Raw genomic sequence first — 24,961 nt, 5'->3', positions numbered from 1 at the left:
CAAGACCAACGACGGAGTTTCCCGATCTTTGACGTCACAAAACATCGGTGATAGTCGGACTGGCAGAAAGCAACAAGAAAAACTGCAAAATGGCGACCCTGGACAGTAGTCCGTCGCATTTTGCGGGTCAACCATGGTCCGAATGGGCCAATACTGTGCCTTCCCCACCATATAGTGGTGAGAATAGAATATCATCGTTTGAATGATTCATGTATTGTCCAAAAGCTATTACAAATTTCTGAATGTTCAAAACTTTTCCATAACCAGTGTCGTTTCTACTTTCAAAATTTTCCTGACAAATGTCAAAATAAATTCTTATATATTTTCAGATTCAGGTGGTGAAAGCTCTGAATCTAAAGCTACTGACGACAGTGATAGTATGAAACTGAATGTTGAAGGTAATAGCATTGGTAACAAAAGATAAGTTGAACTTATTTTATACACATTGATTTGAATGTGTAGTTTGACATGGAGAATCGTTTATAAATCTTTTACATGAAGTTCAATACCAATATTTATGAAAAAGAGAACAATAAACAAAAAATATGTCCAAGCTTGTTTTAAATGTTCACTCTACATTGGTTATAACCTAGCATAAAAATGATTCATCAAAATGACAAATGGTTTTGACTCTTTATTTTTGAAGCCTTTTTATGACCATGTTATCCTTATTGTTTCTGAGTAATATATTCACCATTGATATCTATACCTTTTGCTTTTAAATTCCTTGTAGATGCCGAGCTTACATGATCTTTCAAAAGCTAAAGCAGAAATTGTGTTATTTTTGGTACTCAGACATCACACAATACTGCATGAACAATGGATCTAGTATACAAAACTAATTTGATCAGAAAAATACAAAACCAAAGTAAATCACTTTTAAATCAATGTAAATGCTTTTTCTTTTTTATTTGTTTCATTATAGCAATTTGAGAAAAATCACCTGTTTTATCTAAACTGGTCTCCAATCGAAATTTACAGAACACACTCAAATGCTTCTTAATCTTTCAAATTCAATCGTTTTGTCAATCTTTTTGCTTAATTATTATCCTCTAAATATCTCAACAAGTCAGCAGAATTAAGTTTTTGTAGTCGACTTACAATTCAAAGCTCTTATTTCCTGATATAAAATTGGGTAAGACATAAGAATGTTTTAGGGTTGGATGTCAAAAATATAGTTGGAAAGGAGGAAGAAACAGATATTTTATTTTTAAATTTTGTCTTGTTAATCATTTACTGATAATTAATTACCAAATGAAACTAAATTTTAATTTTTTGTAGTTATTGTACAAAGGTATGAAGAAATTCATGACACGTCACAGAGTGCATTGTTTGGTCAATGGAATATCTTATCCAGTTCTTTGCATAGATTTATAAAGTAATATTATTTTTTTTCTTCTTTCTTACAGATAGTGCATTGTTTGATTAATGGAGTGTGTAAACTACAAGACAATTTTTATCTGTCCAGTACATTGTTTAAAGTTATAAAGTAATATAGTTTTGTTTTCTTTCTAACAGATAGTGCATTGTTTGGAGTGTGTCCTTCTCAAGATGAGTTTTTTCTTGTCCAGTGCGAGAAGTGTAATAAAGTATTAAAGCCACAAGCGCTTAACATACATCTACGTAAGTAAAGATCACCATCATATCAATTGGTTATTCAAAGTTGATTGACTGGTTAACCTTTGAGCCTTTCAAGACCACCATCACAATACATGTCATTTAGATGATTCCAAGCATCAAGCAAAATAACCAATAAATCAGTAATGAATCTTTACGATTTTCAATTTAGAGAGTTCGGACATGAAACTTGACATGCTTATTCACTTTAACCAGAGCATGTAGAGTAAAATAAAAAAAATACATTAAACATCGTTATCAAAATCTTCTTTCAACTTACATGTATGTACAAAATGCGTAAACATTTTAAAGAAAAATCTGCAGATCGGTTTTGTCTTGCCTGATATAAAATTCTCAGTATGCAAGTTATAGAAATGGTAACTTTGTAACAACTCTGAAACTATCTTATAAAGCTATATATATAAAGAGATAGCAGACCTGAAACTTTCTTAATTGTATACAATTGTTCTAAATGTTCTGTATGTCATATATGTCCATTGCCCTTGACCTTATTTTTTTATGTCCCATTTATGGGCATAATGTTTTTTGGTCAGTTGGTTTATTTGTCTGTCCTACTTGAGGTTAAAGTATTTGTTCAAGGACAGCTTTTGATGAATTTGAAGTTCAATCAACTTGAAACTTGGAACACATGTTCCCTAGGATATGATCTTTTAAATTTTTTACCCCAATTTCACGGTCCACTAAACAAAAAATGGTAGTGTGGGCGAACCTCATTTCATGGATCAGTGATAAAAGTTGTAAGTTTTATGGTCAAGTCCACTATAAGCAATACAATGTAGATTTACTATATTTGTATGATTGTCAAGTTTTCATGTTCATCCATTTGTCCATGTCATCTTGCAAAGTTCATCTGATCTTTCATTTTCAATGGTCATATGTCAGATGCAAGTTTGTGTTGTTAGCTAACACATGGTCTGTCTAGTCAGGTTCATATGACCTTCACCTCATTTTCATGGTTTATTTGCCAATAAGATATTAATGTTTAGTGTGAACTGTAATACATTTATGGAGTTATGAAAGTGTAAATGTCTAGTAAGGTTCAACTGACCTTGAACTCACTTGTAAAAGTGGTTGATTTAACAAGAATATTTACTTAATTCAGTGATTGAAAGACCAATTTACTAGTTTTGAACTTGAAAATGTCAGAAAATACTTTGGCTCATTACAAATGTTACCTTGCAACCCTAGGTTTGACTATGAATTTTTTACAGAAACAAGTTTAAGGATGCAATTAAAAGTACAAAATTTAGTATTTACATGTAAACTAGACATTAAAAAGTGTCCATATTGAAAATCAAGAATTGTTGTTCATTCCTATTAACTTTGATATTGAAAGCCAGAGGATTTAAATTTTTATGCCCCATCCTTGGCGGAGGGGATTAAGTTTTACCCTTGTCTGTCTGTATGTCCGTCCGAACATTCCAAAATGGGTTTTCATTTTCTAACTTTAGTTTGCCTAAACCAAATGTTATGAAACTTATACACAATGCTTATTACCACAAAACACAGGTCATGTTTGAAATTTGGTGGCGTCACTTTGACCTTTCTAGATTTATGTCCTTTTACAAATAGAAAATTGCTGGATTTTTTTCGTTTCCGTTCTCTAACTTTATTGTCTCAACCAAATGTTATGAAACTTTTAAACCATGCTCATTACCACAAAACACAGATCAAGTTTGTATTTTGGTGGGGTCACTTTAACTATTTTAGAGTTAGGCTCCAAATGGAAAAATTGCTGAAACTTAGTTTCCATTCTCTAACCTAAGTTTGCCTCAATCAAATTTATAAAACTTAAAACACTGCCTGTTGCCACAAAAAAAACAGATGAAGGTAAAATTTGGGTAGCGTCACTTTTACAGGTCTGCAGTTGTGTCCCTCTGAGTTTATAATGTTTAAAACTTAGATTATTTCTTTTGTACAGTGCATTATGAGTCACATTAATGGGCCTTGGAAAATTTGCATATTTCATTTGTTTACATTTGAAAATTCATATGTTTTAACATTAATTTATGATTATAAGTGTTATATTTAATTGTTCAGGTAACAGACATTGTGAATCCAGTGCAATGCCAGGACTGACAAAAGCAAAGACTTTACAACCAAATTGCTCACTAAAGGCCTCACCAGCAAAGTCTGGCTCAGTGAAAAAAGGATTGTCTGTTCCAACCAAAGCCAGTATGAAAGAAATACCTCCATCTATAAGTAATGCAAGGAAATTGGGAGCTGAACTTAATGCAAGACTCAAAGGCCCAGAAAAGAGTAAACGCAATCATACAATGCCAGTAGTTAAAGTAGAAAGAATGAATGTGAACAAAATGGATGTTAAAAAAGTGACACCATCTCAGGTGGCTAAAGCTGTATCACCATTAACTAATGGGAATTCAGTTAGTGAACAAAAAATGAGAAAAACACCAACTCCACCTCCTCTCAAAGCAGAGTTATCTGCTAAAATCAAGACTGAAAATCTAAATCCCCCACTATTGACTGCAATAACGACTGTCACAACGAAAACAAAAACTGTGCCTCCAAATTTCAAGTCAACTTTTACTTCAAGACCAATATCTCCTCCAAAGTCAACTACACATGTATTGTTCTTAACAAATACGACTCCCTCTGTTTCCATAGCAACACCTACATTAACAACGGCCACAACCACCTGTGTTACGACGACCATGACAACTACTCACATGGCACCTCAAGTGTCAGCAACAATTAATTTCAGTAATATGAGCTTTGCAAAGCCATGTAAAACTGATCTTGATATAAAGAATCTTCAGAACTTGGAGGCTGATGATGACGATCATGACTACGAAAGAGAACTGGTCAAAGATCTAGATCTAAATCCAGTGAAAATAGAAGATCGAAGTTCTGATGAGGGATATTCATCTAGTCTTTATAGTGTTAGTGACACTTGCTTGAAAAATGATTTTCAGAGGGCTGCCCTTTTGAAGGGACAGACCTTGTCTAGCTTAAGTGATACAAAATTACATAGTATTAGTACTGCAAATGTTGGCAATAGGACTAAAATGCCTGTTGAAAATTCAAGTTTGAAAAGTCACTTATTAAGTGATAGAAAGCCAATCAACATGAACAGTCGCAGTGTGACTAGTCTCAATAGTTTTAGTAATACAAGTCTTAATAGTTACAGTAGTACAAGTTTAAACAGTTATAGTGGTCACAGTTTAAACAGCAGTGCTACTAGCAGTAATACCAGTATTGGAGGTACGAGTGGCAGCAGCAAGAAAAAGTACCCACGATCAACTATCAAGTCTGATAAATGTATACCATGTAAAGGTAAATAGTCATATAATCTATTACCTTTTGTTGTAGATTCAATGTCAGTGGGATACTCAATTTCATCATGTTTGTGTAAAAAGTCAAACAAAATAAAAAGATTTTAACAAAGAGAAAAACAAAGGATATAGAGTATCCATCAATGACACAAAATCAGGTCATGCACAGAAAAGAAAAACCACAAATAAACAAAGGAAGAGCGCTTTTATTGTGTAATGCACACATTCAACATCTTTATATGTTAATAAAAAAAAGTGACACCAAAAACAATTAATTAAAAGCATCTTTTGTAGTGAACTGAAAGTAAGTTTCAGTCTAGTTGAATAACATGTATTTATGAAAGTTTATTTTTTATTTTTGTAGATCGAGAATATGATCCAAATAAACACTGTGGTGTGATTGGAGAAGATAGTAAACCCTGTACAAGGTCACTCACTTGCAAGGTACATAACTCTGCATTCATGATATTGAACAGGTCTGAAAATATGGCTTGCTTTTCAAAAGCAAGTTATAAACTCATAGTTTTTCATGCTGAAATTTAAGGTTCCCATTGAAGGAATTTAACAGAAAAAGCAGCTGCTTAATTTTTCAATGAGGTAGTTCACCTTTCAAGAATTTAAATACCCTGACAAAAACACCAACGGATTCTCACAAAAGGTTTATTTTCTAGGCAATAATTGTTCAGTCATGTAAGTTGTAATGGAAAGAGAATGGGGAAGATGTACTGAGCATTATTTCAGATAAATCTGTATTGTTTTACATTATTTAATTTAAACTTGCACCTAGGGGAGAGCTAAGAAAATTTTGTTTACGAAAGATTTTAATTTATCACCAAAAAAACCGAACAAAACATAACAAACACAATATCTGAATTTAGACTTCAGACTGATATAAGATTTGAATTCTTTTTGAAAATTTATGTGATGATAATATTTTTTTAGAAAGAAGCACATTAGCAAAATGTGAATGTTCCTTGCTTAATGTACAAAATTTAAAAAAAAACGCATTTAATTCTATATCATGTATATTGACACTTCTGCTTTCAGACTCATGCTATTTCAAAGAGAAGACAAGTTGCTGGAAGAAGAAAACCTTTTGATGACTTACTAAAGGAGCATCGAGCTGCTAAAGAACTGTTGCTGAAACAGAAAGAAGAAATGAAACAAGCTGCTGCTTTAGGTCTGCCTGTACCAACAGCATTGCAAGCTGGAACCCCAACAGTCCCAGATTTACCCATTAAACACAATCAGGTGAAGGTAGAAAAGGAGAATACTTCTGGACATATGGACTCGCATATTGCCATTTTCAAGCCAGTAAAACCAAACAGTTTACATTCTCATAGGTAAGTAAATATAATGGTCCTTTAATAGCCTTATGTATACAAGGATCTTGTGCTGTAAAATTTTTATTATTCATGATGAGACTTTTTGACAAAAACAAAAAAAAAGAGTGACAAATAGTTTGAAAATTTGCATTAAAATGTATGTTTCTCCTTTTGACCTTTTAGAAAAAAAATCATCTTTCAAATCACAAATATAGTAATGTTGTCTCCAGCTCAGTTTCATGTCAAAAAGAAAGTGATAGTCACAAGTAAGTTCTCTTACTTTGTTTATATCAAGATGGCAGAGCACATTGTGATGTTTAACTCCTTCTTTTAACTGACTGAGTTTTACGTTATTTCTCATAATCTGTTGTCTTACAAAAGAGTCGTAATACAGGTTTATATATAATTCATTTCAGATCAAGTTTGTCTAGTTTACATTCATTTTCCACTCCAAGTCCACGAGATGATTTGAAACCTCCAGATTTCCCTGACAGAGTAGAAGAAGATGATGCTCAGGAGAGTATGTATCTACCCTATCATCCAAGACCTGCTGCTGTGAGTATTACCATACCATTAACATTGTTTAATTAAAATTCAGAAATTATTGAATGCATTCATTTAAAATCATTATTGCAATTTTTTAAGAAAGGACATAAATGCAAGATTAGTTTTTATACGACCGCAAAATTTGAAAAATTTTTCGTCGTATATTGCTATCACGTTGGCGTCGTCGTCGTCGTCGTCCGAATACTTTTAGTTTTCGCAATCTAACTTTAGTAAAAGTGAATAGAAATCTATGAAATTTTAACACAAGGTTTATGACCACAAAAGGAAGGTTGGGATTGATTTTGGGAGTTTTGGTCCCAACGTTTTAGGAATAAGGGGCCAAAAAGGGCCCAAATAAGCATTTTCTTGGTTTTCGCACTATAACTTTAGTTTAAGTAAATAGAAATCTATGAAATTTTGACACAAGGTTCAAGACCACAAAAGAAAGGTTGGGATTGATTTTGGGAGTTTTGGTTCCAACAGTTTAGGAATTAGGGGCCAAAAAAGGGCCCAAATAAGCATTATTCTTGGTTTTCGCACAATAACTTTAGTATAAGTGAATAGAAATCTATGAAATTTAAACACAAGGTTTATGACCATAAAAGGAAGGTTGGTATTGATTTTGGGAGTTTTGGTCCCAACAGTTTAGGAATAAAGGGCCCAAAGGGTCCAAATTAAACTTTGTTTGATTTCATCAAAAATTGAATAATTGGGGTTCTTTGGTATGCCGAATCTAACTGTGTATGCAGATTCTTAATTTTTGGTCCCGTTTTCAAATTGGTCTACATTAAGGTCCAAAGGGTCCAAAATTAAACTTAGTTTGATTTTAACAAAAATTGAATCCTGGGGGTTGTTTGATATGCTGAATTTAGAAATGTACTTAGATTTTTAATTATTGGCCTAGTTTTCAAGTTGGTCCAAATGGGGGTCCAAAATTAAACTTTGTTCATCAAAAATTGAATAAATGGGTTCTTTGATATGCCAAATCTAACTGTGTATGTAGATTCTTAATTTTTGGTCCAGTTTTCAAATTGGTCTACATTAAGGTCCAAAGGGTCCAAAATTAAATTAAGTTTGATTTTAACAAAAATTAAATTCTTGGGCTTATTTGATATGCTTTATCTAAATATGTACTTTGATTTTTGATTATTGGCCCAGTTTTCAAGTTGGTCCAAATCAGGATTCCATATCAAGTATTGTGCAATAGCAAGAAATTTTCAATTGCACAGTATTGCACAATAGCAAGAAATATCTAATTGCACAATATTGTGCAATAGCAATTAATTTTCAATTGGAGTTATCTTTCTTTGTATAGAATAGAAGTTGATAATATATGTTGGAAAGGACAAGGTACACTAAGGGCCGTATTTGGCCCCCTTTTTTGTCAATTTTTTTTCATCATGAAATAAACGAAATTATAATCGAAAATAATTTGCATATATCTGTTCTTTAGAAGCTCATGCGGATTTTAATTTTTGGTAAAGCAGAAATCTGATTTTGGGTTGCTTAAAGTTACCTAATTACACCAAAAGGTAGCAAAATGTTGATTTTTGGACTGAAATTCTTCGTTTTTAAAGGCCTCCGCCAACGTGAGCCACAGAAAAGAATGGTGATAAGGATAGCATTCAAACAGAATTTTCAGATAATGAAGAGAAACTTTTGGCTCACGTTGGCGGAGGCCTTCAAATATGAATAAAACTATCCCCTAAAAAAACAACAACTTCGCCGTAATAGTAAAATCGGAGCGAAATCGGAGAAAGGGCTGAAAAACTCCGCATTCAGCTGTGATTACCAGACACCACCAACTACATCAAGAATATTTCCAAAGGTGAGGTTTTTAGTTTTGAGATTTGGCAATCATTCTTCAAATTGTATTTTTTTTCTTTTTATCAATCTAGATTTTGTTTATCCAATTTGGATCAACAAACAAATGGTGAAAACGTGTCATCGGCATTTGGCACACACAATAAACAGCCATTTTCATGTGTATCTGAGACCGGTTGAGTCATGATATAAATTAAAGCTACAAAGAGTTTGAATGATTAAATAATTTTTCGTTTCAAGTAAAAAATATGTGAAAATTGGGAACAAAATATCGGTCCGGTTGCAGACGACTTTGAGAAATTGACTACCGCCGAAAACAACATTTTTTGCTTATCCTTAACCGGAGATTTTTCTAATGAGTTAACATGAAAATTTAACAATTTTTGCAAGTAAAATAATTTCCAATTTCCGTATGAATTCGACTACAAATAGAATTAACCGAGAACATAACAAATAAAAAAAAAACAATAGTGATAAGTATGTCGTTTTACACTGTATTTGTTATGATGACAACGTAGTCTAATGGGAACACCGTTGCCTTTTGTCAGGGCGTCCTACGTTCGAATCTCATTACTACCATTATTATTTTTTTTTCATTTTTTTTTTTACTTGTATCATTTTATCATTTTATTTTCTTTCAAAAAAGAAAGAAAAGCAGAAAAATGCTCGAGTTCATGATATAATAGCCAGCATTTTAGTCTGATTTCTAAACATAAAGTTTTAGTCACTTCAAATGGTATGCAACAGATTTTTATTCTAAGTTTGAGCCTCATTCAATTTTTTTTGCCCTTGGAATCATTTTTTCAATATGGGACGACATCTAAAGATCAATGAAGTATAGCAAACTTATATCAAATAACTTGGGGAATGATAAAATGGCTGCTATTTTTGTTTCTTTGACTTCGATTTAACATGTATCCCTATTGGTCAATCATTTTTCCCAAATTAAGTTAAGGGAGTTGGGGAGGGGGGGGGGGGAATCAGTGGAAAAACTATGTGAATTTTTATCCTACATTGAACTTTTGATTTCGTCCCTGAGAGAAGTTGAATAGAAGTAATTTGAAGAAATAATATTACAGCCGATTTCATTGAGTGTGTAGCCAAAGGTAACAGTGGCGGATCCAGGGGCTAGGGCGGGGGGTCTGGGGGTTTGAATCCCCTTTTTTGGACGATCAATGCATTTGAAAAGAGTACACCTGACCTAATAATGACTGAATGGTTCAGCTAACAAGCAAGCTTACCAAAGATATTACCTTTGTCTACACACTCAACGAAATCGGCTATAAAGGGAGTTCATATATAAATTGTGGATATAACATAGTTGTTTCAGACATACACGAAATATTTTAAGGTTTAACTTCTATCAACAGATAACAGTAACATGTTTTTAAAGATAGATTTTCCGGCCCTTGGTTTTTAAAGTAAAAATGAAAAAATAAATATATATACATATATCATAACATAATTAAACGTTACACAAATGCTCTGACGACCTGATGCACAAGGTTTCATATAATATATATTTTTCTGTCTTATTACAGATATAGAATTGACATCCTGATTATGTAAACCATGGACACCACATAATGAAATTCATGGACGTTCGTATGCCTGTTTTCGAAAATGGTATAGTTATTTTGTTAAACATGTATAATATATAGATATAGGAAGATGAGGTATGAGTGCGAATGAGACAACTCTCCATCCAAGTAACAATTTATAAAAGTGAACCATTATAGATCAAGGTACGGACTGCGACACGGATCCTTGGCTCACAGCGAACAGCAAGCTATAAAGGACCCCAAAAATTACTATTAGACTTAATACTTAATCACTTTTGTTTGAAAAAAATTTCTCTCATATTTCAATTTGGCTCTTATAAATTCGATATCAGCAGCATGACTGTTGTAGTCTTCGGTCACTTTTTTATCAATTGTATTATAATTCAGAATGTGAAATACATGTCTGTAGCCGATGCCTCCTTACTATATATTTTACAAAATAAGATAATGTAGCCTTTTAAGGCTGTTTAATAAAGATAAATAATTTTGCAGCCGCTCATTATATATTAGACATATATTTCGATATCTATTTCAGGTACATCCATAAGGGGTTACAGTATTTACATTGATAAGAATGAAGAAACATATTAAGGAATGGTAAATATATACAACACTATTTTTTTTATTTTTTTATACATATTTAACAAAACTGGTTGCAAGGGTCTTCTCGGCACAAGACCAAACAATAAGCACAAGTGTCCGCTGGATTGAAATGATTCGGCATTGAAGGTGATCTGCTATTGAAAAGATGAACAAAAATAATGATATAAGGGAAACTTAATGTTGGGTTAATGTCAATAAGAGCCACCATTCAAACATCCCAATGTTCTAAGACTGTTACTGCATGTTTAAATATATGCTGCATGAATATGCATCTCGTATGGCATACTAGACACTATACAATTAGTCTTATACAGCATATCACACCCGGTCTAAAAGAGGAACTATATTGCATTCGCCTTGTCCATCTGTTAAATATTCAAACTACCGCGACTGTATAATAGCATAACGTTCTCGTCATTATACTAAGTACTTGTGTATAGATACATTTGATTTCTGTTGATATGGGTATATTACGGAAAATATTGTTCCGAGCCGGGTCAAAAGAGGTATGAACAACTTCCACCCTCTTTTTTGAAACTGGCTTAATCTGCTCCTGTTTTTTGCATTATGGTTCACAGGAAGATAAATAATACAACTAAAAATAAAGGTTAAATTAGAGTAAACGATTTTTGATTAGATAATTAAAATAATTTCTCCTTCATTTTCATTTTTAGGTAATGCTGTGAGGATGCCTACCCCACGAAATTTCAGTTGCATTATATGTATGAAAACGCATTTAAAAGAGACAAACCGACGAGCAATATTTAATTCTGGATTACGGAACTATGTAGAGTCAATTTTAAAAAGACATGTGTACGAACATGACGCAATTTGCTTAAAATGTAGAACAAGAATTCAACGAGAAATTCAGGCTAACAAATTAGTTAACAATGTGACTGTTGCAGAAAAAAATAAAAGCAATGAAAAAAAACAAGCAAGCTCTGGAGGCGTCCTTAGTCCAAAAACCATACAACTTCCAATATGTTCTACCACAAAATCACACCGTATGTGTATTGTTTGTAAGAAGCAGAATTCAAATAGGCATAAACTTATTGTTGTTCCCAATGAAGCCAAGACACAAACATTTATAGACAAGGGTATCTTTATTTCCACGAACAGTAGGTGTTGTTCTGATCACCTTGTTGGTAAATACTTCAAGCAAGAGGCTCTGAAAGCATTAAAGCATACTTCTTCGTCGACATTCTTCAACCGTACGGATGTAAACAACTTGTTGGATAGAACCAGGTCAATGCTAAAAGATGTTGGAAAACTTAATTTTGATGTCCAGATAGCTATGTCAGATGACGATTTTGTTAATCTCACTGGACTCACCAAACAACAGTTTGACGTTGTCGCCACACATGTTACAGACTTAAGAAACTCTGAAGTACGCTCAATAAGAACATGTCTTGCTATTCTCCTTGTAAAATTACGCACTGGATTATCGAACACAATCTTGGGAACTCTTTTCAGCCTTAAGTCGTACAATATACGGCGAGCCGTACACTCAGCTCGAGAATCTCTAATTAAAAATTTTGTTCCATCATTTTTAGGATTCAACCATATGAGTCATTCCGTTTTTGCTCAGAGTCATACAACTCCAACTGCCAAAACATTGTTTACAGGAAACAATGAAGACACAGCTGTTCTGATCCTAGATGGGACATACATATACATACAGAAAAGTTCATACCACAAGTTCCAGAAGAAAACCTACAGTATGCACAAAAATCGACCTTTAGTCAAGCCCATGATTATAGTTGGATCTGATGGCTATATTTTGAGTGTCTTGGGGCCATATTATGCCAATGGCCACAACAACGATGCCTCAATTACCAAGCATTTATTTAAAACCAATGCTGAAGATATAAAGAAATGGATAAAGGACGATGACGTATTAGTAGTCGACAGAGGTTTCAGAGATGCTCAAGCTTTCCTTGAGAGTTTGAACTTGAAAGTAGAGATGCCTTGTTTCATCAAAAAGGGACAAAAACAACACACTACCGAGGAGGCAAATTCTTCACGACTTATAACAAAAGTTCGGTGGGTAGTTGAAAGCGCCAATGGACGCATTAAACAGTGGCGCTTTCTCGACAAAGTCGTTTCAAACCACTTCGTTCCCTATATTGGAGATTTTGTCAGAATTGTTTCTGCATTTATTAATTGCTTCCGGGCTCCACTGATTAATGATTTTTGCAATGAAGAGATTGGCCAAACTATGCTGGATAAAGCACAGCTTGGTAACCAGGTACAGAAGTATGTCGAGGACAATAATTTAATTCGCAAAAAGGCTATTTATTCTGAAGTAAATGGCACGGAAAACGTTTTAGATTTTCCTAAACTTACTCTCCAACAAATCAGAGATATTACTATGGGAGTATATCAACTGAAGCAAGCCCCAAGATATACAGAAAGCCATCTCTCTGATGACAATTACATGCTCCAGACTTGCCGTGACCGTCCTAATCTATTACGAGTAAAACTAACATCCAGACATTCGTCCTCAAGAGTGTACAGCCTATGGATTGAATTTAGTGGAGATGAAGTCACTGGTTGGTATTGCACCTGTAAAGTTGGCGCCCGGGTGGTTGGTTGTTGTGCGCATATTGCATCTACAATGTGGTACCTTGGTTATAGCAGGTGGGAACTAGAGACACCAAGCACGTGTAAATATGCAGACTCAATTTTGAATGCAAAAGATGTGCCACTTGAAACAGATTCCGATTCTGATAGTGACGGTTTCATTGAGGAGTGAATCTCTGACACTCATATTTATTGACAGACGTTAAGATGTAAATGCATAGAAAAAGTGAATTTATTTAACAGGGGTGGGGTTTTTTCATTGTTGTATTAACAAAGGATTTTTTTTTTTGGAGATCAGCATCCGATTAAAATTGTTCTTGTCTTGCGGAATTCTTTTAGATTTTAATGTTGAATACGTTTTTTTCTCGCTGATCGTACATACTCTACTGTTAATTATCTGCTCACTAATTAAGAATAAGAATGTGTTTGTACACATTTTTAGTCACATGTCAGATATATAAAAAAAGAAGATGTGTTATGATTGCCAATGAGGTTAGATCCACGTGAGTTTTAGTCATAGCTTAGGTATCAGTCTTTTTGCTCTTACTGAACATACTCTACATTAAACAATATTTAAATCTAAATAATGAACTACAATTATACTGAAATAGAAGATAGTTTGGTACACCTTGTCAGCAAATCTGGTTAAAGTTTTTCCTCCTTGGAGCTGATTGACGTGTGATAATCACGTGTGATGCTATGTGTCTTTAATAAACAAGACTTTGGTCACTTTGGAGATTAACCTGTTTATGTGGTATTACGTACATATATACAAAAAGAAATGTGTTGATATATGATTATGCACTATGATAAGTTTATCTAATTACCTTCACTTTTAATACAGACATCCGACAGTTTTGATTCAGACCAATGGCGTACATTTTGTTGTCCATATAACACTATATCTTAAGATGCTTTTTACACGTTTCTGCGTAATATATACTTAACCTAGTAAGTTATACCTATTTGGCGGTTTATACTCTATATTCAGATTGTTGTCTCTTTGACATGCACATTCCCGATTTCAATTTCATCTATATGCAGTGGAACTTTTTACAAAGGATGATTTTCATTGGTTCCACGAACATTTACAGAACATTGTGTAATTTTGTCAAAGAAAACTGCCTGTTATTTCATTATTTATATAATTGTTTGATCATAATTGAATAAATCAATAGTTCTAGTGATGCATTCTGTTTTTTTTTTTAACTTAACTGCTATTGTACAAGGACTTAACATAATACTTATGATATAATGATGAGAAGGCCTTGAGGGTCATAATAACTTTGATTTTTTTTAAATTTTTTTTTAACTTTTTCGTAAGACTTTATTATTTGTTGGTTGTTTTTTTTTTGTTTTTTTTGGGGGGGGGGGGGCGGGGGTGGGGGGGGGGGGTTGGATTTTTTTTTTCGTTTAGTAAACACCAAGCTTCTTCCATCCATAGTTGGATAGTGATAAATGTACAAAATATCAAAACCGTATAGATGACAAATTAACATGAGAAATGTACAATATCAGCGTAAATCATATAGAGAAAGGTCGTTGCTACGCAAAGGATACGGTTGCTAGGTAGTTTCTTAGCATTAAAAAGCTAACAAAATGTAAGTTATTTACAACTATCATGTAACCACCTAACAATAGATACCTAGCTTTGGTCAACACATGAGGGGTTGCATCAACCTTGAAGAGAAATTAAAGGCTGTGGTTGGTTAGTATACAGTGCTGTTGCTAAGGGTCATTCTGGTGGCTAAGATATGATTAATACTCGTATTTAATAATTCAGATAAATGAGACATTATAGTTAGAGATTTCTATATATGTATTGTACAATGATACATTTTTATTCATATAAAAAAAGACACATTTTTAACGAATATGGTTAAAAAAGCGCATAAATAGCAGATTTTAAATCTGTTGCTAGGCAACCAACAAATGATAATTACAAAAAAAAATTGTCATTTTTTTAAGCTTCTATATTTAGTCTATTAAAATTATAAAATTCAATTCATTTGGAGAGGGGGCCAAAAATGGCCCTTATTGTACCTTGTCCTTTGCCAGACATGACTATGATGTCATTTGCTATTTTTATTTGCCAATAACTTTATGTAAATAACTTCATTGGAAATTTGCCAATATAAAATGTTGCTGATGAAGCTTTTTTTCCTTATCTTATCTAAAATGTTTTTAGATAATGTATGTTGGACATTTGCCAGACATGACTATGATGTCATTTTCTATTTTTATTTGCCAATAACTTTATGTAAATAACTTCATTGGAAATTTGCCAATATAAAATGTTGCTGATGAAGTTTTTTTTATTGTTTTATACAATAAACAATGTATATTCACTTCTACAACCAACCAATCTTTACCATTCAGTGATAACAAGCACTTTATTTTACATTTTAATATTTTATGATGTATTTAAAAGAGTAGTTATTGTTGCAAACTCCATTAGAAATTTGAATTGATATCAGTTTTGGAAAAAGGGAAACGGGGATGTGAAAAAAAAGGGGGGGGGGGTTTAAATTTTTCTCATTTCAGATTTCATAAATAAAAAGAAAATTTCTTCAAACATTTTTTTGAGAGGATTAATATTCAACAGCATAGTGAATTGCTCAAAGGCAAAAAAAATATTTTAAGTTCATTAGACCACATTCATTCTGTGTCAGAAACCTATGCTGTGTCAACTATTTAATTTTAGATTTAAAAAGTTTGAAGAAGAAATCTTTAATTGATTTGTAAAATCTTGACATTTGTTTTGTGTAAAAAAAAAAACATGTAATGTCAAAAATTTGATCACAATCCAAATTCAGAGCTGTATCACGCTTGAATGTTTTGTCCATACTTGCCCCAACTGTTCAGGGTTCGACCTCTGCGGTCGTATAAAGCTGCACCCTGTGGAGCACCTGGTTGTGATTTAATGAAATGCTGCTTATCTGCAGATATGTGCATCAAATATCAGAATGCTAGTTCTTATTGTTGCTAAAATCACCAAGTCAGTGTTAACCTAGCAATAATATCTGAATTTACAGAAGTTATAAATGAGTTTTATGCGCTTGTTTTTCCACACCGAAGGAATTTTATTTTAAAATTTTCTCATTTGAGCTTTCTCTTTCTATGACCCATGATTGAAATAAAAATGGTGAATTTGAACAACTACATCTAAGTATTTTTAAACTTAAAGATACATTCTTCTTTGTCTTTGTTCTATATTTTCTGCTATTTATTTTTAGATGTGTACATTTGGTGCTAGATCTCATAGTAATAATGGAGGGAAAAGGTGTTACTCATTCAGTAGAAGGACAGACATGTTCCGTGTTGCATTCCTTAGTGCTCTGGAGAAACATCTCAATCCTCCTCCTTCCAAGTAAGTAACAAACACAGCATGACACAGCTGTTTATTTTTAAACAATGGAGTAAAATTATAGAAACAATGACTTAAGCATGCAGAGTCAACTGAAAAAATATTATTTACAAAAATGTAATGAATCAGAAAAAAAGTTATTTTTAATCCATTATCCTTTAATTTTTTAGACAATTAGACAGGATAAATGTTTTTAGGACTGAAGTCAAAATGAAAGGAATTTATTAAATTTTGCTACATGTACATGTTACTATGCTCATCATTAGAAATATTATAAAAGATATTCAAAAAAACTCATCTGTTTTGTCTAACAGTTTAACAATTTAATGTTACAGGAAAAGATGTGTTGAATCAAATCTACCTAAGGATACTCAGGGTTCCATGAATGCCAAGGATCCCTATGATTTTCAAACAACATTACCGGTAGATGCTTCCGGGTTCCCACAAGTGCAGCATTTTAACACAGTATTAAATACTACAGACAGTTCTAGTGCTAAACACAAGTCAAGGTCATCCAGTGGTAGCAAACATAATAAACAAAAGGATAACTCGGGTTCAAGAAGCCCTGGACATGCAACAAATAGTGCTATTATTAATGCCATTGGAAATAGTGCCAAACGTAAACGCAGCAGCAGCGGGATATTAACTTCTGCAGCATCACTACCAAACAGTGTTCAAACTGTATCCTCCAATTCAACGATGCACACAGTTAGTGCTCCCACTTTTATGGGAAATATCACAATCAATAGTCAGACCAACACGCCCTTAATTGCAATACCCAATGTGAATCTTTCAAGTACAACTCTAAGTCATTTGAACAATTCCAAACAACCAAAGAACAATCAGTTGTTTAAGGATATCGGACTTGTCCTCACGGGATTAGATGGATCAATAGTGAATGGTCAATATCTTAATCTCACTGCCGCCCCACAGACGATTGACGATAAAATGTTGCAACAACACAACATTGTCAATAAAAACAAGATCATGAACCTTGAGCAGTTCAAAAATTTGCAAAAGAGTAATTTAATACCAGTGACTCAGTTCTTTGTAGATGGTGGTGGTGTCCCAGGATCAACAGTTCTGGCCCCGGTTACCTTTGCGCCTATGTCGAACAGTTCAGTAGTTTCAATAGCAAGCAATGTCTCACAACCTCAGACCACACCAATGTTAGCTTCACATACGCTTAAACCAGTAAGTATACTTATAAGTCACGTAAGTAGCAAACATTCTTTGCCTTTTTTTAGCATTTTTTAAATAAGTAAGATATCAAATATATAAAATTTGGATTTACAAATTTTCTATAAGGTTGTATGTAGACTTTTCCAAAACTGTGAAATAAAGTATCCAAGAAAATATAAGTTTATCTCAATCCACAAAAATAAAAAAAATAATGAACCGTATTCATGACTAGCAGGACTTCTTCAGCACTAATTTTTCTGTAACATATCAGTTGTTGTAACTGCTGTAAAGTTACCATGTCAAAATAAGTTACACATTTTTTCAAAAAAATAATTTGGAATAAGCAGTTGTAATACAATATGTTAGTTGCTGTGTAATAATATAACAAATAGCATGAAGAATATAAGAAAAATAATTGTTTAGGAACAAACTATTCCTTGCCATATCAGGAATTGTATTTAAATGATATAATACTGGTAATGAAATGCATTTGTGTTGATATATATTCATTGATATTCAGACATTGTCATTTTCTTCTTCATAGCTTACATCTTATTGAATAAACCTAACTAAGATAACATTTTTAATTTCAGGGAGCTGTTAGCAGTCATGTAACATTAACATCGGTCCCAAATGGTGTTTTATCATCTACAGGTATGCCACATTGCCTAGACTCTGTCACTGCTAAAATGTGTTATGCTAGCATAAAAAAGGAAGCAAATATATGTTATTGGTTTGAAAATAAGATAATTTATGGTCAGGCCAAATTCATGCTTAATTCATCATATGTTTAAGGTGAAAATGAAAATTTTGCTTGCTTATTTTTAGTTTCAATGATTTTTTTGAATTGGATACTGAGATGCCAAAAAAAAAAATGGTACAGAATGTACTCCACATCAGGGCTCTCAGGTCATAAAACTTTACTCAGTACTTGGAGCACAAAATTTGTGCTTGAAACACCGAAATTCAGTAATGTGATTTCTTTAAATCTGAGTCTGATTGATTACAATAATTGTACTCAAAATTTTAATGACTGCAAGGTCAGATCTAATATTGATCAGTTGTAGTACACAAAAAAAAAACATGATAAAAGATTTATTAGTATTAAAGTGGCAAATTTGAAAGACCTTTTGTTGCACACTATTGTCAAGCCACAACTGGGGATTTGGAAATTTTCAGCTGGAGTTTGGCCCTCATAACTGTTGACTTTTTATCAACTTACGGATTAATTTTTTGTGTTTTTTTAAATTGCATATTTCTTTCTTATTTAAGGAATGACTTATATTTTTATGGCCCCTTGTCTGTCATTCTGCAACAAACCATTATACAGAGATTTTTTCTAAAAGCCTTCAGATATTGGGCTGATTTTTGGTATATGAGTTACTCATGATGAGTTACAGATCAAGTTAAAGTTTTGTTCCGCTTGGCTAATTTTGGCCAAAATTAAACATTGTTGAAAATCACAGTTATATGGACATTTTTCTATACGCCTCCAGATTTTGAGCTGATTTTTTATATGTGAGACTACCATCATGTTTGTGTCCACATATGTTATTGAAATTGCAGATTTTTTCAACTTTTTGAGACAGAGCCATTTGTGTCGCTTTGACACATCTAGTTTTTGTCTATGACGAAATAACATCAAAAATGTGGTGCACACTGAATAACCTGCGTTGAATTTGGCTACATACTTCATGTACTTTGTCTTCTTTAATTTCCTGCTGGAGTATTTTGGGATAACATACGGTTTGCATTTTGTCAAATTATAAAAATTTAGAATTGTCCAAGACAAACGTACTTATATAGGGTATTCCATTGCCTTGGATAGAAAACAAACCATAAATATCATATTTGAGTTTATTTCATTTGTCTTTGAGGTTCAGTAACTGTTCTATGTTTTCAACAGCATCAAATTAAACATGAAAGTCGTTGCTTTATATACAACTTTATAATCCATTGTCAGTATTTCACTTTTAATCATCCAGGCGCGTGTCTTAAACTAGCTAGTTGATCACCATCTTTTATTGTTGTATATACAGTCTAATCCGAAACACCTTCATTGATTACTCATTGTTACCTATTTACCTTTTGACAAAATCAATAACAGGAAATGGTGACTTCCGTTTTCTTCTGACTTTTCTGATATCAATTTCGAGTTTCTCAGAATTTTTCTCTATCCGTATCAATTTGAAAACAAAAATGTCTACTGAATTTTTTCGAGGTTGACATTTTTAAAAAGCGGAAGATTTCAAATTTTAACGCGAGGGACGGAAGAGGTTTGAAAAGTGGGAGATTTTGACTCCAGCGGGAAGAATCACAAGTGTGACATGATAACATCACACAAGGATTTGAACTGAGGCAGTTTCAAATATTTTTACTCTGTGAAATGTTTGTTAAAGATTTAGAAATTTCTTACAAAAGAGGCAAAATTGCTCAAAGAGTACATTCAAAACTCATATGTTGAAGAAACTGACAATGACAATGCCATTGCAAATTCAAATAAGGGAGAGAAAAAAACACTACATAGAAAACTAATGCCCAAACAACATGAATAGCATATTGTATGTATTTCTCCAAAAAATATGTTTGGTACAAGATAATGATTTTTAAAACAAACTTTTTACAGAATGTTTACTTCATATGATAACTTTTTAACTAAATAAGTAATCAACGGATGTTATTGACAACTCTAAACCTGAACACATTTTTTTACTATTAATGTTGTAGCTGTACTTGTCTGCATATTTGGGTTAAGAATTCGAGAAATTTATGTACCAATCTGTGTAAACTGATTAGATAATTTGACATATAAAAATCAACTGTCATTGGTAGGTTAATTGTTTTAGTTATACTTTTTTTGTTGCCTTTAGTAATTTGATTGTGTTCTAATTTCAGACAAATCCAACCCAAGACCACAAGGTGTGGTGCATCATAAACCCAAGTCAATCCATCCTCAGCATGGCATTCTCACTAACGCTGTCATAGCCTCATCAAACAGTCAGCAGGTCTGTGGGGGACAGATCTTCACCACACAGCTTGCTCTTAAGCCATTGAATATTGCCAAGTCTGGTGCTACGGGGGAACTGTCCATGCAGCCAGTGTCCTTGACATTCCCACTGACCGGTCTACGCGTACCGGGTCAGCAGCATTCGACACAGACATTTTACATTACTAGTACCAACGATTCCCAGCAACATGATAACATTCAACAACATCAAGTGTCAAACTCTCCATCTTTGTCATAGCAAATGAATTGGTATTACTTATTTATTTATTTATTGCACATATCTTGGGAGGGTTGGAATAAGACGTGGGAAACTCTATGACAACATGCTCAATGACATGACATCATATTATTTGTGATAGTTTTCAATATTGATCTAATATTTAGATTTGTCTTGAACAAGGTGTAAAATGTACAGAAACTGTATTTTTGTGTTTGCATTGTACATGTGTATAATACACATTCTATTAATGTCATATCAACTTCATTTATAATTCTAGAAAAAATTTCTATGACAAATATGAATATTTGTAAATTTTATATGAAAAGGCATATAAAATCCTTTTCATATTTTGAACCTCATAAACTTAGCTTGTGCCATGTGACTAAATTGCAATCTATATATATAAATGTAGATTATAATGAAAACAAGATATACTCTTTCTCTCTTGCCAAAACTAAAACTCATTTTTAAGATTGCATCTGTTGATGTTAGAATAAATATTGCTCTGGTTGTCTATTTATTTTTGTATTTTTTGGTATCCACTTTAGGGAACTCTACCAGCACAAAACATAAGAGGTGTTGATTCAGCAGCTCTTTATTTATTGTATTTTTTTTGCGAAATCACAGCATATATGATGACTTCTGGATAATCTGTCTCATACTATGACAGAGTTTCTTTTTCATTTAGCAAGAATATAGGGTCTTCAATTCAAATTTCAATATTCAGAGTTAATGTGTTCAAAAATTTCCTCTTATGGTTTCTGCAAGATTATAGTATTGTGGAAGTAGGAATAACTCCATCTTCACCTAGACCACCAAAGTTTATATTTAAATAACTCATTTGACAGACTATTTTTAAGGGTGATATAAGTTTGACTTTTCTTTAGAATTTAACCAGATGTTAATGGGTTTTTTTTTGTATAATTTTTCAAAAATTTGATGAAGTGAGTGAGAAAAATAAATTAAACTTTACATTTCTTGAAACAATTTTTTTTATTAAAAAAAGTTAAATGGTGCAGTATCTAGCTTAATTTGAAAAAGTGTTTTTTGCTTAATTAGGAAAAATATGTTTTATTTTCTTGCAATGGCATTGTCATACATACTTATATAAAGTCGTAATTATCAACTTAATAACTGTGATATTTTTAGACCTAATGGAATGTGCTGTACTTAGTTGTCATCATTGTCTTTATTTTAACAAAATTGATGATGTATATTAGAGCCATACCATTAAAATGAATATGTGGTGAAGAGTTGAGGGGAGGGGATATAGGTCTGGGTTATATATGGTAGTATGCAAATTATTCAAAGAAAGAGTTAGGGTTGCTTCATGATTTTGGAAATCTCTCTCTACAATCCCACATCCATTTTAATTGAATAGCTCTTGCTCTACTTATAACCAAGCATTCCCATAAGTTGTGTTAAAGACAAAGTAATTGCACATTCTAAAAATTAGTATTAAGGAAAGTTTAAAAGAAATATGAGTTTAGATTTTTAAATTAAAAACAGGAACTTGGATGGTATTCAACTTTGATAAAGCTGAAATATTTATAATTGAAAATTTGAAAGAATTATCATTGTGTTGTAAGGATATAACATGTGTATATGCATATATATAGAAAATGTATACTTGTATTATTTAAAGGAGATTATTTGAACAAGAATGTGCCATTAAAAATCTTTTCAAATCCCTAGAATAAATATTAAACAACAAAAAAAGTAAAATCACAGTTTACATTATTCAAGAGCAAACACAATTTTGTCTGGAGTTTGTTTATATTTTTACCGAAACCAATTTACTCACAAAACAAATGAATATCCATTATGTGTAAACATTAATGATTTGTTAGTGAATTGTTCTAGTTAACAATATTAATGCATTTAACTATTTCTGCTTAAAACAAAAAAATATTTTGCAAGGAAAATATTATACTGGGGAGGAGGGTGTATATAACTTAAGGTTGTTCTCAGATTAAGGTTGTAAAAAGTCGGCAAGATGCATATCTTGCTGATAGAAAATACTTTTAATGTTAACTAAACTGGCAACTATTGTTATTCATCTCCTCAAAATAAAACACTTGAATTTCATTGAATATTTACAAAGTTAAGTTTTTAAAAAAGATAGTAATAATATTCTATAAATCCTTTAGTTATTTTTGATGGATTATTTTTGTATGAATGCAATTCATGAAGCTTTCATTCACAGAACTAATAAAAAAATAATTCCACCCATGTATAACATTAACATATTGAATCTCATTGAAGTGATCTCTTTACTTTAGACATTATTTTATACCATCCACTTTTTCATTCAGAATTGAACATTTACTAGTGTCAGCAAATGATTGTGCTGTCTTTGAATGCTATTTGCTTCAACTTTTGCAAAAATGATAGATAAGCAACATTGTGGATTTTATTATTCATATTAAAATTTTTTACTGTTTTTGTAGTAATCTAGATAATTTTTAGCTTTTATATTTCCTACTTCAAACTTTGACCAATAAGGGTTAATTGTTTTTTTCAACACTCAGATTTTAAATCAACCAAGATCAACTAAACAGATTTAGAAATGCTGATAATAGACACTTGACCTTTCAACAAGTGTGAAACATATATGTGCATACCAAAGACATTCATCTAGTCACTTTTGCTCACTTTGCTGATCTTTTATAATCATCATTTTAAAGTCTTTCAGTTAAATCATATTCACATTCTGAAAATATTTATCAAAAGGTCAAAATTTGGTAGGATAACATTTTTTATAAAAAAAAAATATTGATACAATAGCGATTATTGTGACAGAAATTATTTTTCATGTTCATGTTCACAGCTTGGTAACTTATGGAGCACATTACTTGTAAAATAGAGTCCATTCTTTGTCATCTCTAATGTGATCAGACACACAGAAATAGTTTGAGATGTCAATTCAAAACCTTCTTCAAATTTATCAACTCGTACAGGGATTTTACTTTTGAGATTACACAAATATTGAGATAAAGTTTTGAGATAATGAGAGTCGACTGATTTTTAAAAGCACAAGTTTACTGCTTTATTGTCCTTATTATACTAGATGTTAGCATACAAAACAACTCCCTCAATTTACATACAGCAGGGTTAAAGCTTAAAAGCAAAACCCCACACTAATCTATGATCACGTTATCTCTAGGAGAAGGATGAAAGAAAATTTTTAATATATGTACTTAAATGTAATAATAAACGGACAGGGATCCTTAATGTTTGATATTAAGAATGTTACTGGTATTTATTGTCAATGATACAGTGTAGTAAAAATAATTATAAATAGCATTGTGCATGCTAAGAGTTAAATAATCATAAATGCAAATCAAGTCCTGTTCTGACAGGCAGTGGCTAAAATCTACCTCGGTGATAAAAAAATTGTAATAGTCACTAAAAAAAAGAAGTTCTGTGATATATTATGAGTAGGCTGCATGTTACTTAGGCCTTAGCCTTCACAAGATGCTGTTGATATTTTTTTGTTAAGCTTATAATATATTTGTACATATAAATTATTAAAATTGCCAATTCATATGTTGAGTTCAACTTTTGTGTATAAAGAAAAACGTAATATTAAAGGAAGATTATAAGATATAACCTGGATTTGTAAAGTATGCAGTCGTAAACATTTTTTGTATATTTGAATTATTGTATTTTATTCTTCCTTTTTCATCAATTATTTTCATCTCAGAGGGACCAATACTGCTTTGACTTTCTGAAAATTGTGAAATTTAAATCTGTATGTACTTACAGTTCTAGTTACAAAACTTAATTCTAGTAACTTGAAATTTGTGTT

The 24,961-nt window shown here is 32.2% G+C and overlaps 2 protein-coding genes across 5 annotated transcripts; both read left to right on the top strand.

Moving 5' to 3' along the window:
- The first annotated feature begins 42 nt into the window (after positions 1 to 42).
- Positions 43 to 24,717, top strand: LOC143076505 (uncharacterized). Its single transcript, XM_076252329.1, has 11 exons — positions 43 to 177; positions 330 to 398; positions 1,519 to 1,623; positions 3,679 to 4,932; positions 5,296 to 5,375; positions 5,979 to 6,274; positions 6,673 to 6,811; positions 16,611 to 16,744; positions 17,077 to 17,935; positions 18,517 to 18,577; positions 20,819 to 24,717. The coding sequence occupies exons 1-11, from the start codon at positions 90 to 92 to the stop codon at positions 21,166 to 21,168; spliced, it is 3,435 nt and encodes a 1,144-aa protein (XP_076108444.1). The 5' UTR covers positions 43 to 89; the 3' UTR covers positions 21,169 to 24,717.
- LOC143076516 (uncharacterized) lies at positions 8,149 to 14,561 on the top strand. Of its 4 annotated transcripts, XM_076252358.1 has the most exons (4): positions 8,149 to 8,630; positions 10,168 to 10,252; positions 10,724 to 10,785; positions 11,466 to 14,561. In XM_076252358.1, the coding sequence occupies exon 4, from the start codon at positions 11,480 to 11,482 to the stop codon at positions 13,544 to 13,546; it is 2,067 nt and encodes a 688-aa protein (XP_076108473.1). In that variant the 5' UTR covers positions 8,149 to 8,630; positions 10,168 to 10,252; positions 10,724 to 10,785; positions 11,466 to 11,479; the 3' UTR covers positions 13,547 to 14,561. The 4 variants fall into 4 exon arrangements, with proteins under 4 accessions (XP_076108473.1, XP_076108460.1, XP_076108468.1 ...); XM_076252345.1 differs by lacking the exon at positions 10,724 to 10,785; XM_076252353.1 differs by lacking the exon at positions 8,149 to 8,630 and having other exon boundaries at positions 9,893 to 10,252.
- Positions 24,718 to 24,961: the final 244 nt, after the last annotated feature.

This window comes from Mytilus galloprovincialis, chromosome 1 (genome assembly GCF_965363235.1).
Source record: "Mytilus galloprovincialis chromosome 1, xbMytGall1.hap1.1, whole genome shotgun sequence".
In the NCBI taxonomy this organism is placed as follows: Eukaryota; Metazoa; Mollusca; class Bivalvia; order Mytilida; family Mytilidae; genus Mytilus; species Mytilus galloprovincialis.
This window is presented reverse-complemented; position numbering and strand designations above follow the sequence as displayed.

Coding starts and splice junctions, on each gene's coding strand:
- LOC143076516 (XM_076252345.1), top strand. CDS start 10,213: ATGAAATTCATGGACGTTCGTATGCCTGTTTTCGAAAATG. Junction 10,253..11,465: donor TATGCCTGTTTTCGAAAATG/GTATAGTTATTT, acceptor TTTCATTTTTAG/GTAATGCTGTGAGGATGCCT.
- LOC143076505 (XM_076252329.1), top strand. CDS start 90: ATGGCGACCCTGGACAGTAGTCCGTCGCATTTTGCGGGTCAACCATGG. Junction 4,933..5,295: donor TAAATGTATACCATGTAAAG/GTAAATAGTCAT, acceptor TTATTTTTGTAG/ATCGAGAATATGATCCAAAT. Junction 5,376..5,978: donor CAAGGTCACTCACTTGCAAG/GTACATAACTCT, acceptor TTCTGCTTTCAG/ACTCATGCTATTTCAAAGAG.